The following is a 19049-nucleotide window of genomic DNA, read 5'->3' on the forward strand; positions in this document are numbered from 1 at the left end:
GCCGGCTGGGCTAAAAAAAATAACAGAGAGCGCCCAAAAACTCAGATCTCAGATCTAAGTTTTTTGGCGCCCTCAAGCAAGGAGCAGGTAACGCTCTCCCTCTCTCTCTCTCTCTCTCTCTCTCTCTCTCTCTCTCTCTCTCTTTCTTCTCCACACACACACACACACACACACACACACACACACACACACACGAGGAGAGTAAGGAGAGCCAGGTATGCTCCTTCCCTCTCCTCACTCTCATGTTCCCTTCCCCTCTTTCTCTCTCCCTCTCTCTCTCTCTCTCTCTCTCTCTCACACACACACACACACACACACACATAGTGTTTTTGAGAGAGAGAGAGAGAGAGAGAGAGAGAGAGAGAGTACAAACATAAACAAAAATGCACACACACATACATAAACAAAGAATGCACACACACATTGAGAGAGGAAAAGAGAGAGAGAGCATGCATAAACAAAAAACGCACACATTGAGAGAGGAAAAGAGAGAGAGAATATGCATAAACAAAAAACGCACACATTGAGAGAGAAAAAGAGAGAGAAAACATGCATAAACAAAAAAACGCACACACATTGAGAGAGAAAGAGAGAGAAACTAATTTAACGTCGCAGGAAACTAATTAAAATTAAAAGACCTAAAGATCTAGCCGACGAGGAGTTGAACTCAAGACCTATTATTCAAGAGGGAAATGGCATAACCAATCTATCATACTTGGCATGGGTGATAGAAAGGTTATACCATTTATCTCTTTTTATTGGCACACACATCCACACACACGCACACACACAAGAAGAAGAGAGTTATAACGTCGTAGGAAACTATCCTAAAAGACGTTAAAGATTAGGTTAGATGTAGACTTACGTTAAATTAGATTTAGGTTTATTTAAGTTAAATTAGATTAGATTTAGGTTTATTTTTAGTTAGATTTACGTTTATTTACGCTAGATTTAGATTTACGTTATATTAGATTAGATTTAGGTCTCCATAGACTGCGATGCCTGCATGAAGCGGGTGAAGAAAGCCCTCAATGGAATATAGGGTATTGCTGCCTTCACTCATGGTGGGCTCCGTCGATCCAAAAGTACTGGTGAAATGTCTTCAGAAGATAGGGAAGAAGGTGGATCTTCAGGGCGGCAAGAGTCACTACATCCCCGACAATGACCATCTAGACAACCTCTAGTCATTCAACAGCAACTTCAAAGTTAGTAACAAGAGCAAGAACGGTCCAAAGGGCCAATTGCTGTCGCCAGATGTGGATGGAGATGAGGCAGCGTCACCGCCGGAAGTTAACTCTCACATCTTTAGTGATGAGAATGCCAACTCTTGCCGAGTTATGTGAAAAATTATGTGTTAAATCAGTTTTAAGGTTCTTATAATCCCTGTTAGTTTAGTTCTTTGTTTTTAATATAACATAATTTACGTTAGATTTAGATTTATGTTATATTAGATTAGACTTAGGTTTATTTAGGTTTACCCACACACACACACACACACACACACACACACACACAAGAAGAGAGTTTTAACGTCGTAGGAAACTATCCCAAAAGACGTTAAAGATTAGGTTAGATGTAGACTTACGTTAAATTAGATTTAGGTTTATTTTTAGTTAGATTTACGTTTATTTAGATTTACGCTTATTTACGTTAGATCGAGTCCACGCAAGAATTACTTACGGTTTAGGGTTTAGAGTTAGACGAACAGTGAAAAGATCTACTGTGAAAAGATGTTAAGATGCTGTGAAGTGCTACAGCTAGAGAAGAGGCAAAGGGGTTTTGTCCACTACATGCAGTATCATGTAGACATGGGTCTATAGATTTCTTGTACCCACAAATATAGGTATTGACCAATAAAGACGAGATTATAACCCGGTGGTTCTGATCTCCGTGCACCTCTAGACCGAGGTGTGTGGGGATTGGACATGACTAGAGAATGTGAGGTAGAGAGAGAGAGAGAGAGAGAGAGAGAGAGAGAGAGAGAGAGAGAGAGAGAGAGAGATAAGACGAAGAATGCCAATAGAATATTAAATTTGTTGTCCAGGTTATAAGATTTTTATCCTCATTATGAGTAGTGACGAGGATGTGGGACCGTCCAACCGAAACACCTATCTCTCAACGAGGGTCTTATGTCCTTGTAATCAATGCAAGCATGCTGTGCGACGGACAAGACGTGTTTCTTTGCAGCACGTTCGCGAATTTGGCGAGTTCGATCCATCTATTATAGATCGAGTTGTTGCCAATTATAACTCGTCGAACTCTGACGCTGGCCAACAAGCAGCAATCTTGCAACCCAATAGACGTGTTCGCAGGCGCTTTGGTCAAGCAGCATATGTGAGGCCACAAGATGTAGCCTCTGACAGCTCGGGGATGATCATGCAGAGCACATTCCCAACGAGGCAATGTTTGAGCCCGAGATTGATGAAATGATCGAGACGATCATGGATTCAGAAAGGCTTATCTATGATGATATGAAAAGTGAAGCCTATACGCCATTGTATACTGGAGCACGTATGTCTAGATTGAAAGCACTCCTGGTTCTTCTCAACATGCAGGCAAAGTTTGGATGGAGTGACACTAGCGTCACAGTGCTTTTCAGGTGATCTATTACAATTAGTTTACTTTAATAAAACTCTAAATGTATAATGATATGATAGATTTTTACACGACTGTATCGTATTTTTATGTTGTGTAGATTGCTTAAAGAGCACATACTACCAGCTGACAATGTGATGCCAGATTCCCGAGATGAAGCAAGAAAGATTTTGCGAAACTTGGGGATGGATTACAATTCTATCCACGCTTGTCCTAATGACTGCATTCTTTTCAGAGGGGAATACATAGACATGGAGAAGTGTCCGAAATGTGATTCCGAAAGATATCGAGTAGATCTCCACGGGACAAAAATTCCACAAAAGGTTTTGCGACATTTTCCTCTGCTTCCTCGCATCAAGCATTTCTTCGAATGTAAGTCCATGGCCGCCCTAGCATCATGGCATGAGGAGAATAAATCTTCGGATGGTGTGCTACGAATTTCTGCAGATTGCGTAGCCTGGAAACATATAGATGGAACATGGACGGATTGCCTCCAGGGATGAAGAGACTATCTCTATGGTACGAGTTACCATATTGGCCCCGACTCATGATCAATCACTTGCTCGATCCAATGCACATATTCAAGAATGTGGGTAATCTACTATGGGACCATCTGACCGGCAAGAAAGATACTTTGGGAGCCAGAGTTGACCTTAGAAATGTGGATCGTATGGAGAAATATTGGCCGCAAATAGCGCATGATGGATCGATAAAACTCCCTAAAGCACCATGGATTTTCACAGGAGAGTCTGGTTTTCTTGAGGTGGATTCTACTAAGAAATGGACTGACCTAAGAGACACTTTCATACTACCCGAGCATTGTGAACAAGTAAGTATGTAAATAGTTAACATCCCCCTTTTACAAGTTATGTGCTTGAAAGCTCTCATGTAAGTTATGTGGCTCTGGCAAGTAATATTTCATCCTACAAAGTCTACATCAAACTGGTGGTACGTCATAGAGGTAGCCCCTCGTAGTGCAAGGACGTATGAAGGCTACCATGTGCCAATCACAACGGCATCAATGGAGGAGATCAGAGAAGATGCTCAATCAGAAGCCGCTGCGGTGGTGCCAGACGAGCATCAAGATGCTACTACTCTATATGGGGTGCATGCAGAGGAGCTACAAAATGAAACAGAGGATATGTGTTTAAACGGAGAGCTCTATATAGATATAGGAAGTTATGCTGAGTTATGCGAGGATGAGAGAGAGATCTCTTAAAGCCACAAATATTGTATTTGAACAATTTTGCTCCGTGTTGTAAAAGCTCTGGCTCTCTAAGTACCTTCCATGGTGTATAACGCTCTTTTCTACTCGCGCTCACATCTTTTGATTGAAAATTTTGAGTTTTCGACTTGCCTCTTCTATCACTCAATTCATTGCGTCATTGTATTTATATGCGTCATTACGTCATTGTATTTAATGGTCTTTGCGTCATTGTCTACTCTATTCATTCAATATTAAGTTTAAATATTCGTGTGTTTAATGCGGGTATGGATGATGAGGAGTTTCTTTCTTCTTTGTCACCGCAGCAGAGACAGTGGTACGTGGAGCGTCATCGCTCTGGCACATCATCGCGCGTTCCTACTCCATCCGCATCTCCCTCTCTTTCGGAGCATTCGGCACGCTCGGAAGCTTCTGTGTCGACGAGACGATCTTCACACTCGTCTAGACACCGGCGCTCTAGTGGTGGCGGTGGCGGTTGTTGTGGGGATTCCACCGCCGATGCCTCCACACCGCCTCGTGTTCGACGAGGCTCTTTACCCTCCCCTTCTTTGCCCGCCCCCACACCAGCCACAACATCGCCATCTACGCTAGGTTTTGCGCGGCTGACTGTTCATAGCAGCTACACACCTCTACCTACTCCGCCAGGAGCCACCCCACTCGACACTCCTCGCTTCGGGGCCCAGACGCCGGTGGAGACACCTGACGTCCGTACCCCCATCAACACGCCGCTAGAGACCCCTGCCAGGACACCCAGGTTCACGCGTCACCGGCCAGAGGGCTTGCCTTACTTCGTCGACTTCAGCGGCGGCATCATCATGGAAGATGACGGCAAGAAGATGATCTCGCGCATGCGTGGTCTTTGCTCTCAGCTGTTTAGACACTACATACTAAACAAATGGAGTGAAGTACCAAGTGATTTAAAAGCTAGAGTCATCAGCATACTTCATGATGAGTTTCCCGTTCCAACACGGGATCGGCGCTTCAATGAAGACCTGATGAAGATTCGAATGCGCGAATACTGCAAACACAAGCGTTCCGAAGTGCAAAAAGCAATCAAGCATGGGTGGAACAGGCCAGATTGGCTGGCCAAAGAAGATTGGAAGAATGCGAAGAAAGTAGCGCGCGAGAATCCCGACAAGTGGAAGCAACAAAAGGATGCAGCCAGAGCGCGAGTAGAGGCAGGGAGCTCGCACCACTTGGGGAGCGGTGGATGGGCATCATTTGAGGCCGATTTTGTAAGTGTTTTCGCATTGCTCTTTATGTTCGATAGTTTAGGGTTTATGAGTTTTTTAATTCTAACATAATGAAATCTTTGTATGTTTTGATAGTGGTCGATGACAGGACGTGATCCCACACCGTACGAGCGCGAGTACGCAGGCAGGAAGGGCTTAAACGCCCTGATGGACATTCTCAGTTCTCGCGGCGGCATGGTTAGTATTAGGGTTTACTCTTTTCTATTTTTTGTATTGTTTTATAAATGTCGTTATATGTTTATACTTACTGAAAGCTGTCTTATTGTCTTTTTTTGCAGAATCCGACAGATACGCCGCTTGGACGCGATGAGACGTCTGACTAGACGACGTCAGTTTAGCCGTAGCTAGATAGCATTAGTTTAGGGTTTCTCATAGCTTATGTATCATGAGACGGATTTTATACGTCTTTTTGAACCATGTATATTATTACATTTGTCACCGCAGTTCATTTTGCCAATCAATTCTTTATGCCTATGATGTTGTACAATTGTCATTATTACATTTGCCAATCAATTCATTTTGCCTATGATGTGTACAATTGTCAATTTTACGCTTGTCAATTTTGCAAACAATGCGTCTTGTGGGTGACTATTTTGGGTCTATTATCTACCCTTGCACTTTTTTTAAAAAGTGAATCAAGTACAATATGGTTGATGGGTGGCAGGGCATTCAATGCCCTGTCACCAAAAAAAAAATCTCTCGGGCGTCGCTATAACCGTCGCTATTTATGGCTCTGTAGCGTCGCTATGAGCATCGCTATAGACTTCTGTGTAAACGTCGCTATAAACGTCGCTATGAGCGTCGCTATATAGCGACGCATATAGTGACGCTCTCGTAGCGACGCTATTAGCGACGGTTTTAGCGACACCGGGGGTTATAAAAACCCAGTGTATTTCCGTCACTAACAGCGTCACAAGAGCACACAACCTCTTGTAGTGGTATTCTCATGGAGGAAAGTTGGTTGAAAGGCAAGCGATTGTATTGTTGCTTTCTAATATATAACAATTTGCGGAGAAGGATTTAATAACTCTAAGTGCCAAGAAAGTTTATGCTTGCGGTTTCTCGAATCTATGAGAAGATGATATGTCAATTGCATACGGAAAGAGAAATTTTAGATTATTTTGCAAAAACTATAGGGGTAAAGAAGTGGTTTGGGAGATGGGGTGCATTACACTTGCTACATGATGGCTCAATAGACACCCAAATGAACGAAGCTTTTCTACAATACCAATGTATGACGGCTCGGGAGGAATCCCGTGGGACACTCTTCATACATTACACCACCCATATTACCCCCAACTACAAAACCATGTTCTTCGTCGAAAGAGGAATCCGTACTCACCCTTATATGCTTGAGCCTATCTCCTTGTCGGCAATACGCACTATCTCAGCCATTCGGCTTAGCTCCCACTCTCTTCAATGCGAGAGAGGGCACTGGGGCGATGGAGAAGAATCAAATGGACTCTGCACATTATGCTCATTGCAAGTTCGCGAATCTGAGTACCACACACTACTAGAGTGCTCAGATTTTGTTCACATCCAAACTTGCATTTTCAGCCACAACTTAGGCCTACACACTTTCCTCTCCCAGCCATAGTGTGGGTTCTCCATTGCGACTCTCATCACCACAATTCTGGAGCATCAAGAATCACTTATCAGCTCCATACATACTACATCACATGTATCTTTCGTCCCATATGTCATATTTGACCTCCAAGGATGATAATAAAATCTATCTATCTATTTGCACATGTGTGTGAGGAGCTCTTTCAGGCACGAGCAAATCGGGCGGGGATCAATAGTTGGGAGCATGAGAGTTGTCGGACGCACGATTCATTAAATTCAAATCAACCAAATTTAGGTAAAATTTGTAAAGTCGGTCAACACCCCTTGTCTTCGCCTCGGGACTAGGATCGAAAGATCACCCTTGCGAGCCTTGTGCCCTAACCATTGCATGCACACATGCTTCTTGGAATACATGGGAGACACACGTCTGTAAATTCAAGGTGGCATTTTGTAAATTTGGGGCGCAAGATCGTTCGATCTGGGGTGCCAAAGCTACGGCTCGATCTTGGCCACCACCGCCAAACTCGCGCCTGCCCTTGACCCTACCCCTGGGCCCTAAGAGAAAGGGAGAAGGGCCCAGGTGCTAAGTTCTAACTTAAGGTTTATCATGAGGTTAGTTATGGGCGACAAAGCTATGATGATAGCCTTCTACTACTCCTCTAGGTTATTATAAAGGGATCTCGTTGCACTGCTCTTTCGCAGGAGAGAGAGAGAGAGAGAGAGAGAGAGAGATGAAGGATTTAACGCAGACCAGCGAGACGAATGGAGGTACAGGGCATCTACTCCATAGCCGCGCAGCAGCAGCTGGTGATGTGGGTCTCTCCCACCTCACGCAAATGATGGCGGACTTCGCTAGCGCGCGCGATTGGGAGAAGTTTCATAGCCCCAGAAATCTTCTCTTAGCTCTCGTATGAACTCTTCATTGCCTCCTTCCTGTTGGGTCGTGTGTGTGTGTGTGTGTGTGAGAGAGAGAGAGAGAGAGAGAGAGATAGAGAGAGATAATTTGCTTTCTGTATACATGCTTATTATTCCCTGGTTTGTGCGAAACAAGAAGCTCTCTCTGTCTCTGTCTATGTACATGCTTATTATTCCCCGGCTTGTGCGAAACAAGAAGCTCGCTCTCTCGCTCTCTCTCTCTCTCTCTCTCTCTCTCAACACACACACACGTGTGCTCACAGAGATGTCTGGTTGCTCAAAAATTTGGTTAACTTTGGTGATTTGCTGATGGGTCTCTCTCTCTCTCTCTCTCTCTCTCACACACACACACACACCCACGTGCTCACAGAGATGTCTGGTTGCTCAAAAATCTGGTTCTCTCTGGTGATTTGCTGATGGGTCTCTCTCTCTCTGGATGCAATGCTTATTCTCTTTCATAATAAAGAATGTGTGTGTGTGTGTAAATCGTCAGGTTGGAGAGGTGGGCGAGCTCTCGGAGATATTTCAATGGAAAGGAGAGGTACCGAGGGGGCTTCCCGATTGGAGTGTGGAAGAGAAAGAGCACTTGGGAGAGGAACTTTCAGATGTTCTATTGTATCTCGTCCGCCTTGCTGACATTTGCGACGTCAACTTGGGGGAAGCAGTGCTCGGAAAGCTCAAGAAGAATGCAGTAAAGTACCCCATCGAGCGGTGCAAGGGTTCTTCCAACAAGTACACTGTCTACAAGGAAAGTGAGATTGAGAGAAACAGCGAAAACCATGAGGTTTGATCTCTCCTCGACTGGTTTATGGCATCGCATATACACTGGCGTACAACATCCTTTTGCCTGTGAAGTTGGGCATTTTCTGTAAATATGTAATGCTCTTGCTCATCTTCTGATCACATAGTATACAAGGCATCCTTTCCTCCATATAGTATTGTGCCCTCTCGATCATGTTTTCTAAGTTTTGTGGGCACTCAGTTTTTATCACTTAACAGATATTGAGACAATTCACATTTAAGGTGGTCAGAGTGACTAACTGATGGTATTAGTTTCCTCTGTGTATGCATTCAATCATAAATCTCTCTCTCTCTCTCTCTCTCTCTCTCTCTCTCTCTCTCCTCTCTCACTCACACACACACACACACACACACACAAACACACCTGAGGTCAGTTGAACACCCATACATGAAACGTGAACGATAGAGAAACCTGTATAGCCTTGTAGTGTTGAGTGCTTTTGCGGGCGAGGAATAACCAAGGCTGCATTCCGAGCAACATTTTCTTTGGTGAATCAACGCGTTTTTTTCCTAGATGGATGTAAAGAACCCCCCTTGTTGATATATCTTTGTTGAACTACGTATATTTTCAAAATAAAAAACCCCTACTACTGAACTCAGGTGGTATATTAACATGACTAGCACGGCAGCGGTTCGGCTGCTTCTCTCTCTCTCTGTGTGTCGTTGTGTAGCCGAAGTTGCAAGGCCACAACCCGATCAAGAGGTGCAACCACCACGTGTCATTTTGGGGGGGGGGGGGGGGGGGGGGGGGGGATCCTTTTTATAATACGAGTACTGCCGTTGCCTTCCGCGGCCTCTCTCTCTCTCTCTCTTCTGCTCTCCGCTTCATCTCACTTGGCGTTTAGCCTTCATCTCTCTGAGAGAGATAAGTGTAAAGGGCTATGTGCTCAGCCATATTACGTTAGTAGAGTATAGATATAGATTGTACAACCCTTGGTATTAATGATTGTGTATCTCTAAAATTGTAAATAAAAGGTATTTTAATGATCTTAGTGGCGATGTCAAATTGAGAAAAATAGATGTGGGCCTTAAGTGAGAGTTAATGTGATCCTCTCTAGAGTTCTAAGCAACTATAAGGTTGCTAGCGACCCTCCCAAACATAATGCTATGCCATCCTAGGGTGCAAACCTTTTTTTGTTTTTCCAGACTGACAATCGTGTGTGTAATGTGTTAAACATGTCAAAAAAATTTACAAGGCAACCTCAAGCTCTTACTGAGCCTTGAGGAGACATGTTGTACATCAAAGACCTCACCAGTCCTTATTCAAGAAACTTTACTTGCACAGGGTTAAGACAACTAAACACGCCCTCCGTTCCTATGAGTTCTTCTTCTTTCTTATGGTCATATCAAATCCCTACTCTCACAGATAATCTCCTTGAAGCTAGCCACCGAGGTGTCATTCTCAAATATCCGATTGTTCTTGGTCTTCCACATGTGCTTGAAAAAGCAGACCCTGACAGTTTGAGTACAAGCCAAAAGCTCTTGGCTTTTCATTGTTCTACCTCCAAGGAAAAGATCGTTCTTATAGGATTCTATTTTCCACATCCTTTTGACCCACTTGCATAGCTTGCTTGCAAGGCCACAATTAGTCGGGCACTCCTTGAAGAGGTGGGTAAGATCTTCACTCGTTGTTTTGCATCCCAAACACCTATAGGAACCGATTCCACGGAGATGGACTTTGATGCCCGTTGGCAAGGCCCACTACAACACCTGCCACAGAAACAACTTCATTGACAGTGGCCATAGAGGGTTCCAAATGTTATTAGTCACCACAATCCAACTAGCTTCTGGCCATTGTTTGTTGAGCGGTGGGAACCACTCTGCCTTGCTGAGAGCATGGTAAACACTCTTAGTTTGTGGTTTAAAGAATTGTCTTTCGTTAGGCAAGGGCCAAGCTTTCCACTCAAAGTTGGACTCACAGATCGGCATGGTAATGTTGTCCAGCCATTCCACAACTCTGATGACTAGCAGTTTTATCCTAGGGTGCAAACCTTGATAAATCGTTTCATGAATACCAAAAATGAAACTTTCTTTTTTAAGAATTACCTACAACTTTGAAATCACAACACACACCCATCCCCCATAGGTGGAGGAAGCCAGACTCTTAAGGTGAGTCTTCTCGGCCAGATAAAATTGGCCAACCCATCATATGGACTAGGGTGCTAGCCCATTTGTTAGAGCAAGAGCCCCTTGTGTCTAAGGTCTTGGGTTCACCCCCCCTTGACAACTTGTGTGACGTGTAGCGCTTAGGGATTGTTCCTCGAAAACCAAACTTGCTACACATTTGTGTTCTCGACATTATCTAATTTCAAAAGGGTTTCGAACCTTTAACGTATCTAAACCTTCAAAATTCCTAAAGCAAACTATCTCAATTCAAAATGTACATTGAATTCAGACTCTCTCGTGACTCGGGTCATAGGTTCGAATGTGACCACGTGCCTAGACTGATGCTCACGAGTGTGCTTTGTATCATCACACATATTAACTCGAAAATAATACAATTGTCATCAAGCACTAAGTGTGCCGTGAGGGGGCTAGGGTTCGAGCAGAGGTTTGTACACAGAAAAAGAGGCTACCAAACTAGAGATGATCCACCTACCCTCTTGCTTCTACAACATGTATGAGCTTAGTGCTCTGACGCACAATATCATCAATATGTATGAGCTACATCCAATTTATCTTCAAAAACTCGAAGGTTCTTAGACTTACAGACCTGGTTCTGGTAGCAGAATTTGATAATTTGTGTGCACACGAAAATGGCCTGGCTTTAGATTCCACACTCTCCCAAGATCAGGTTATCTGTAGAGAAGATGATATTCCAAGTCCTTCGTACCCATTTGCAAATCCTAGGGGCTAGCCTCCGTGAAGTAGGGCACTTGCCAAACAAATGAAGGGGATCTTGAGGCAATGACCTGCAGCAGCCATAGCGAGTGTCAGAGCCGATCCCTCTAGCACACACCTAAATCCAAGTAGGAATGGATCCCTAAAGCACCTTCCAGATGAATACTTTTATGTATTCATGCCCTTTAATCTCCTAGATGGTATTAACACTCATTTGCCAGTGTTCTTCTGACCAATTTTTCTTCTAGATTTTGTTGAGTGGGTCAAACCAAACCGCTTTGTACACTAGTACATTATAGGCACTCATAAACACTTTGTCTTTCGGCCAATGCCATGCTATCCAATCTATTTCACACACATGTGGAAATGAGGATGTAAGCATTTCCAAGAGTCTATTGATCAGAAGCCTTTTGTATACCCCCAAATTATGTTGCAAAAGCTTCTAGCATCCCAAAGATGAGAAAGTTTAGAAATTCCTTGTTTGCTTACCAACCATGCAACTTCCCTCCAAACTTGGGATCCATAGCGCCCCTTCCAAGTTTGGAGAGCCAGGGGGACCAATTGCGAGAGGAATCCTTGAAGTATCTGAAATTATCCCCCATCCCAGGGTTGAAGCTACTTTGTTACACTTTCATGCTAGTTCCCTTGTGCAACCACCAAGCTTCAGGGATGTCCAAAACGGTGCCAAAATATTGTCCGGCACAGTGGCCTTCTTCCATATGCTCCCTTTTAAGGAAAGCTTTGCGTCATTTATCATATCCCATGCCATGATAGCCCATTCCTATTTTTGGTCCGTCAAAGAGAGAAGAAGTTTGGCACATGAAGCTTTTGCATGCACCATGGGGTCAATAATCCCGATTCTGCCTTGATTCTTAGGCCTTGCTACACATTTCCATCTCCCCCATTGGCAAGGGGTTGTAGTTATGACCAAGATCTTACTCATGCAAGTATAGTAAATTTGCCTAACTCTTATATTGAGGAGGAGCTTTGCATTGGGGTTTGCTGCCTACAAGGACTACATGAGCTAGGAGGAGCTTTGGGAGGCCTGCGGTAGGGCATCGCTATGATGTACGAGTTGATCTGCAGGTTGGCTTGGAAAAAGGTTGGTTGTCTGAGAGGTTGGGTTATCCTCGAGGGGAGGGCCCTACAACCTCTCCTAGCTCCGCTGCATTTTGCAACCTCCAATCGAATATTTTTCCTTATGGGAGAGGTCGTACCTCCCACCCCTTTCTTGGGGGACTCTTGGCGATCGATGCTTGCTCCCTTGGGTTGCCCAGATGCGGAATAGGGGTGGCATCTCGAATATGCATCAAATGGCATCGATGACTCAAGGTGGATGGGGTTTGGCTCCCTTCTCAAAGCCTGTGCGGGCCATGGCTTCCCATTTGCCTGCTCCTTTGGTTCTTTGGTGGTTCGAAGGTTTTGTCTCCTTGGTTTTTTACTAGCTTTTACGGATGTCAAGTTTTTTCCCGATGGTGTTTTTATGATTGGCTCGTTCTTCTACTACTCATGGGGCTTGTCGAAGTCGGTACCAAGGACCTCAACATGGTAGTACCCCTTGAGACAAATGTTGGTGATGGGGACTTTGGACCCGGCCCCTTTCGGATTTATTGCTCTCTATTTGACGCCCTTATCTTGGTGGAGTCCTTTTCGATGATAGAGGTGAAACTTTGATGACTGTGATCTTCTTTGATGCATACATTTTGGTATCATGTTATGTTGGATCGGGGTGGATCCCTTGTTATCCTATTGCTAGATATTGGATCCATGATGCCATGGCTTGTGATGAGCATGGCTTATGATGTAAATTTTTTGGGTTTTTTTATTTATTTATTACCCAATTGTGAGTTTTGCAAAAAAAAAAAGGCAAAATTGTCATAGTTATAAAAGACCTTGCGTAGTTGCATAACATGCATGCGCGACCATGCATACGTCTCAATTCTTTTTAAAGTAATTGATAACTATGCATCATGTGACCACTCCATAATTCTACAAGAACACATGTTTTTATATGGCTTGTTTGTTGTCCAAGTCAAATCAATACTACCGGAGATGGTAGTACATTATTCTCAAGCCAAAACCTAAAAGTATCTAAAAGAATGCACAAGAGAAGAGAAAGTGCAAGGAAATATCTTTTTCGCCTTGCAATTCTTCCGCCTTTCAAGAAAAGGCAACGTGGGCCATGCCAAAGTCTAGGATGTTGCTCCCTTTACCCATGCAAAGACCCCCATGCTAGGAGCATACTCATTAAGTTGAGGCATGGAAACATCATGGTGTCTCCTACATACTCTCACCCCAATGAAATGAGGATACCCACTTCAGAATTTCTTATGATTGTATTTACATAATTGACTTCAGAATTTCTTCTTATCATTGTATTTACATAATTAATTTCAAATTTAAGTACTAGGTCTAAGGATACCTTCAGAGGAGGGGTAATTGTTTTGAGTTGCCCCCTTCCCCCTCCACTAATTAATTTCAAATTTAAGTACTAGGTCTAAGGATACCTTCAGAGGAGGGGTAATTGTTTTGAGTTGCCCCGTTCCCCCTCCACTAATTGCCCTCTCAAAGAGGTGCATTTGGTGTTACCTGCTACCATCATATACATGTGGTAGTGATGTGTGGGACCACACTTAGGACCGCCGGGGCATTTTTTCCTTCACTAAGAGGTTTTTTCCCCATGCATTGCATATACACCCATCTCTCTAGGTCTATTTTATCTTTCTATTGCACCTAAATAATACACTCTCTGTTGTGTGCCTTGAGCTTCTTTCGTCTTTTCCAAGCTATGTGTGTTTTTTTGCAACCCTAATTCCAACAATTGGTATCAGAGCAGGTTGCATCCTCCCGACCTTAGTCGCAAGCAGCTCCAGCACACGCCTACTCACTTTCTTCAATTTTTGTAAGCTTTGACAAGCCTCAGCAGGTTGACAGACAAATACTTTGGGAGTACTCGCAAAGCTTGGTCTGCTCAGATTTCTGATTCACTACATGCAGTAGTGGGTAGGCTATTTTGTCATTTTGTGCAAATTTTTTGTTAGTGTCGTTTTTTGCATAACATGTCCCTTACAGTTTTCTACGGTTTGTGCTATATAGCACGTGTTGTTCCCGCTTTGTTTCTCCTCTTTTCAGGCAATTCTCACATCAGGTGCAACATTTTCCATGGCTGACAACAACACAAATGTATTCAAGATGTTTGCTATTGAGGATGGATTCGATGGGGACAATTACTTTATGTGGGCTTATATGATGCACATATTGTTGTATCAAAAGGCGTTTGGAAAATTGTGCAGGGCATTGATGTACATCCTGGTTCTGAGGATGTAGGCGATGTTGAGTCTATTACAGGTTTTGGTGGAAGGATTTCTTCTGCCAAAGCTATTTTGCCTACAGCTGAGCAAGCTCGTTGGGATGTAAAAGATGCGCAGACTCATGCATTGATTGTGTCATCTGTCAAGCGCACCATTACTCCTCATATTTGTTTAACAAAATTTTCAAAACAAGCTTGGGATAGTCTATGTCATAATAATCAATATCTAATTCTCCTAAATGATTTTCTCATGTTAAACTAATCATTTAATATGGGGAAGTGCCAGGGGAGAAAAAGCTTTTCAAACAAGCTTGGGATAGTCTATGTCATAATAATCAATATCTAATTCTCCTAAATGATTTTCTCATGTTAAACTAATCATTTAATATGGGGAAGTGCCAGGGGAGAAAAAGCTAGAATATTGGTTAAGCTAGCAGACCGGCCACAGTAGGGATCCAAAGGAGGGAAAATAGGGATCCAAAAGGGGGGCCATCTGCGAAAGAGCCATGTGCAACAATGGCCTAAAAAGACCCTAAGGTTCAACCCATTAAGGCTTCCAAAATGCTAAGGTTCCAAAATTCAAAGGTTGTGTCCAAAGGTCAACCATAGGGGAATTGAATGCTTTGTGTGTGTCCAAAAAAGTCTTTACACATCTCTACTTAGGAGGGGGCGAGGCTTGCTTGTAGGGGATGAGAGAGAAAGCCACACACACACACACACACACACACACACAAGCTCCCTTTACACAAAGGGAATGAGGGACACATGTCAGCTCCCTAGCCCAGATGCCCACAAGGTGTACCCAATTTCTATTGGATGGCCTTGGAGGTGGACCAATGAGAATTAGGCTAGAGTAAATCTAGTTTAATTAATTTAAAAACACTTAAAAAAACCCAATGAGAATTAAGTCCTCTAGAAGACTATTGGACAGTCTCCCAAGGGGTCCAATGAGCATTCAACAGCCAATGGCTTGCCTGATTCCTATTGGCCAGGAGGCAAAGGGGTCCAATGAGAGTTTAGTTGAATTATTAAATTACATAAATCTCAGCTACCACCTACTCCCAAGCTTGTGAGAAAGGGAGGCCTACACCAACTACTCTTGGCTTTGTGATGCAAATTCAACCCAGAGCCAAGCTTCAATCCATGCTCATCTCCTCTACCATGCAAATTACTAAGCTAAGCTATGCTAATAAGAGTGATTATGTAATTAGATGTACATCTTTCTCAAGGAATACTCCTTCTTCCTCTTCAATCTACTCTCATATCCCTGCTAGCTCTCAACCATCTATGAAGGTAAAGTGAGGTCTTGGGCTGAGACCGGGGATAATTGATGTTGTGTTTGCTAAGTGTTTTGCTTAGTGCATGAAGCTTTCATCTTCATTGCACTAGCTAGTCTTGAAGAAACACAAAGAATTGTACTGTACAATGTCTCTCTTGATGGGAGAAACCATAATACAAAGCCTTTTGGAGGGGGGACTGGCTCCATGCAAATCCGGTCCTCAACTGTTGTCAATAGCTTAATTTCTCTCTTTTTTGAAAGTATTGTTCATGCTATCTAACTAGGTGTTATGCTTTTTGTTGCTCTCTCCACCCAAGCACTCTTGTAATTCTCATTAGGAATCTATTCTAATGAAATGCCCACTATGTTTATGCTAATTTCCGCTACAAACAAGTTTTTAGGCCATTAAATGTTACATTGGTATCAGAGCACAAGGTTTCTCTTTTCTTGCTCAAGAAGGGAGGTCATCAAGCTAGCTATAAATGGTTGGTATTATTAATTGCCTGTGAGTAAGTAGAATAGGGATTTTTCAACCTTGCAGTGCGCCTGCCTTCGTACAGTTAACGGAGCATTACCGTCAAGAGCTATGGTCTTAATAGTGGAGTCCTACGGGGCTTGCCTACGGCTTAACCACTATTGAGCTTAGAAGCTTGACAGGAGCCGGTGCTGTTTTGGTGTTGAACGACCCTCTCTTCTATTCCTTGCAATTAATGGTATTCGAGCCACGGATACAGTATCTTGAGTGCTTTTTCTAAAGGGGTAAACAGGAGTAGCAACTAGGGCTTGAAATGCCAAAGTACACCTAAAAAGTTTACACCTAAAAGTTGTTAGAATGGCTGACAATAGTAAAGAGAGTGAAATTAATGTTGATAACTTTGATTTTGCTAATGAGCAAGCTACTAATGATGCTCCGATGCTTGTTAACTATCTTGTTTCTAGGATTCAACAAGCCATGGGCAATCCATCTCTCCAAAGTGAAGTGCAACGGCAGCTCCGTGCTCATGGGATTCTCCAAGCTCATCACCATGACGAGAGAACACCTAGGAAGCCTCCTTGTGAGACTTCCAAAAGAGGTCTCTCTCCGATTCGGGAAGAAGAAGAGAATCCATACGAAGGGCTCAAGAATTTACTTCTTGATGATGCATCTCCTTCCCAAAGAAGAACTCAAGAGCCTCCACCGAAGAAACGAGAAAGAAGTGAGTCTCCCGCCACCTCGACAGAGATGGCTCCACGAAGACGGCGGGCTAAACACTCTCCATCACCACCAAAGCGGAGAAGACCATTGCACCCTTCTCCACACCATAATTCAAAGAGGGATGATAAAAAGCAAGAGAAGAAAAAGGCGAGAAAGAGGACACCCTCTTCTCCATCTTCTTCATCCTCTTCCTCTTATGAAAGTGATGGTGAAGACGACGAAGATCAAGACAAGAAAAAGGCGAGAAAGAGGTAACCCTCTTCTCCACCTTCTTGAAATTCTTCACCTTCTAAAGAAAGTGATGGTGCAACCTTTGAACCATCAAAAAGAAGAGGCCATAGGAAATCCTATGCTGCATGGAAGAGGTCGTCCAAGCTGAAGAAGTTCAAAGAGGGAGGGAAGAGCATCTCTTTCCTTACGTATGATGGCACCTTTGGTGCTACGGACAAAGGCTGGGCCTTTATCCAGCAATTTGATGCCGCGTTTGGAGATGAGGGCTTCACGGAGTCCTCTAAGCTATGCCATGTAGCTATGCACTTTCAAAAGTCCGCCAGACAATGGTGGTCTAGCCTACGAGCCAACGGTGAAGCTCCACGAACATGGAAAGCTTTAAGAGCTTCCATTATGAAGCAGTTTTTGGCCACCGATGCCAAAGACAAAGTACTCACCGAATGGCGAAGCTTAAAGCTCTCTCCCTATGAATCCATCCACAAATATGTAGACAAGTTTTGGGACCTACAACTCAAAGCCACTGTTTTCAAAAAGATGGATTTTGGAGAGCAAAAGCAACAATTTTGTGCGGGCTTAACCGAAGAAATGGCGGAGTATGCCAACTCCCAAAGGCCACGTACCAAATCGGCGGTAATACACCATACTATGGTGGCCTCTCGAATCAATTTCCAAACGGGGGCTAAAAGAAATAATAAGCCCACAGAAAACAAAGGTTCCAACGAGCCTAAGGGGAAGGACAATGTCCAAAAGTCTCCTAAGGGCAACTCCAACAAAGCTAAAGAGAAGGGAGTTTACAAAGGTAAATACAAACTCTCTCCTGAAGAGCTTGAGCCTTATCGCAAGGATAACTAGTGTTTCAAGTGTGGCCAACAAGGGCATGCGTACCACACTTGTCCCCAAAAGAACAACCGCCAAGATCCTCATAGAGCTACCTTGGTTGAAATCCAAGAGGAGGAGACTCACCAAACTCACCACAAAGGATCTCCTCTATGCCATGCTTGGGGAAAGGTAAGAGAACATGATGCTTTTATTCTCTTTGACCCTGGTTCTACTCACAATTTTATATCTATAGAGTTGGCCACCAAGCTAGGCATACAAGCCTATGAGATGGGAGATGTCCTACCCACAGACAGTGCTTTCAAGGGGCAAGAAGCTTCAGTCACTCCCTTAATCGGGAAATTGAGGCTTCATGTCCAAAGCTATGTGAACAAAGAGGACTTCTTTATCTCTCCTCTCAAGCATGAGGATGTAATCCTAGGGGCACCATGGTTTGATCGCCTGGCTGCCAATGTTAAATTTCCTAAAAGGAGAATCTCCTTTAAGTTCAGGGAAAAAGACATGTATATAGATGCTAAGGAAATGGGTAACACTATCCCCATTGTACATACACCAGCTTTCAACAAGTCAATAAAGAGCTCTATTTCTGTGTACATGATTTTTGTTAAAGATTCTCAAAATGAACCTAATGCTTTAGCAAAAGAAACTAAAAGGAACCAAAAGGAATTAGAATTATCCAATTTTCTCAAGGGGTTTCAAGATGTTTTTATTGACGACATCCCTTGTGAGCTACCTCCTAAACGAGGTAATGACGACCATGCAATTGAACTTCTTCCAGGAAGTTTAGCGCCTAACAAACCTCCTTATAGAGTTTCTCAAGCTCAACAAGAGGAGATTATGCGGCAAGTGCATGAGTTAGTGAGAAGGGCATGGTTAGGCCTAGCTCATCTCCATTTTGCTCACCTGTGCTATTAGTGCAAAAGAAAGACGGCACATATCGCATGGTTATCGACTATAGAGCACTAAATAGGATCACTATCAAGAATAGGTTTCCCGTTCCA

At 43.5% G+C, this 19049-nt stretch overlaps 1 protein-coding gene across 1 annotated transcript; it reads left to right on the forward strand.

Moving 5' to 3' along the window:
* Window positions 1-7313: 7313 nt before the first annotated feature.
* Window positions 7314-8485, forward strand: LOC147436385 (uncharacterized). Its single transcript, XM_086488156.1, has 2 exons — window positions 7314-7547; window positions 8048-8485. The coding sequence occupies exons 1-2, from the start codon at window positions 7371-7373 to the stop codon at window positions 8342-8344; spliced, it is 474 nt and encodes a 157-aa protein (XP_086344282.1). The 5' UTR covers window positions 7314-7370; the 3' UTR covers window positions 8345-8485.
* Window positions 8486-19049: the final 10564 nt, after the last annotated feature.

The sequence above is a fragment of the Adiantum capillus-veneris genome, chromosome 18, assembly GCF_014529385.1.
Source record: "Adiantum capillus-veneris isolate H3 chromosome 18, ASM1452938v2, whole genome shotgun sequence".
Taxonomy (NCBI): Eukaryota; Viridiplantae; Streptophyta; class Polypodiopsida; order Polypodiales; family Pteridaceae; genus Adiantum; species Adiantum capillus-veneris.

Coding starts and splice junctions, on each gene's coding strand:
- LOC147436385 (XM_086488156.1), top strand. CDS start 7,371: ATGAAGGATTTAACGCAGACCAGCGAGACGAATGGAGGTACAGGGCAT. Junction 7,548..8,047: donor GAAATCTTCTCTTAGCTCTC/GTATGAACTCTT, acceptor GTAAATCGTCAG/GTTGGAGAGGTGGGCGAGCT.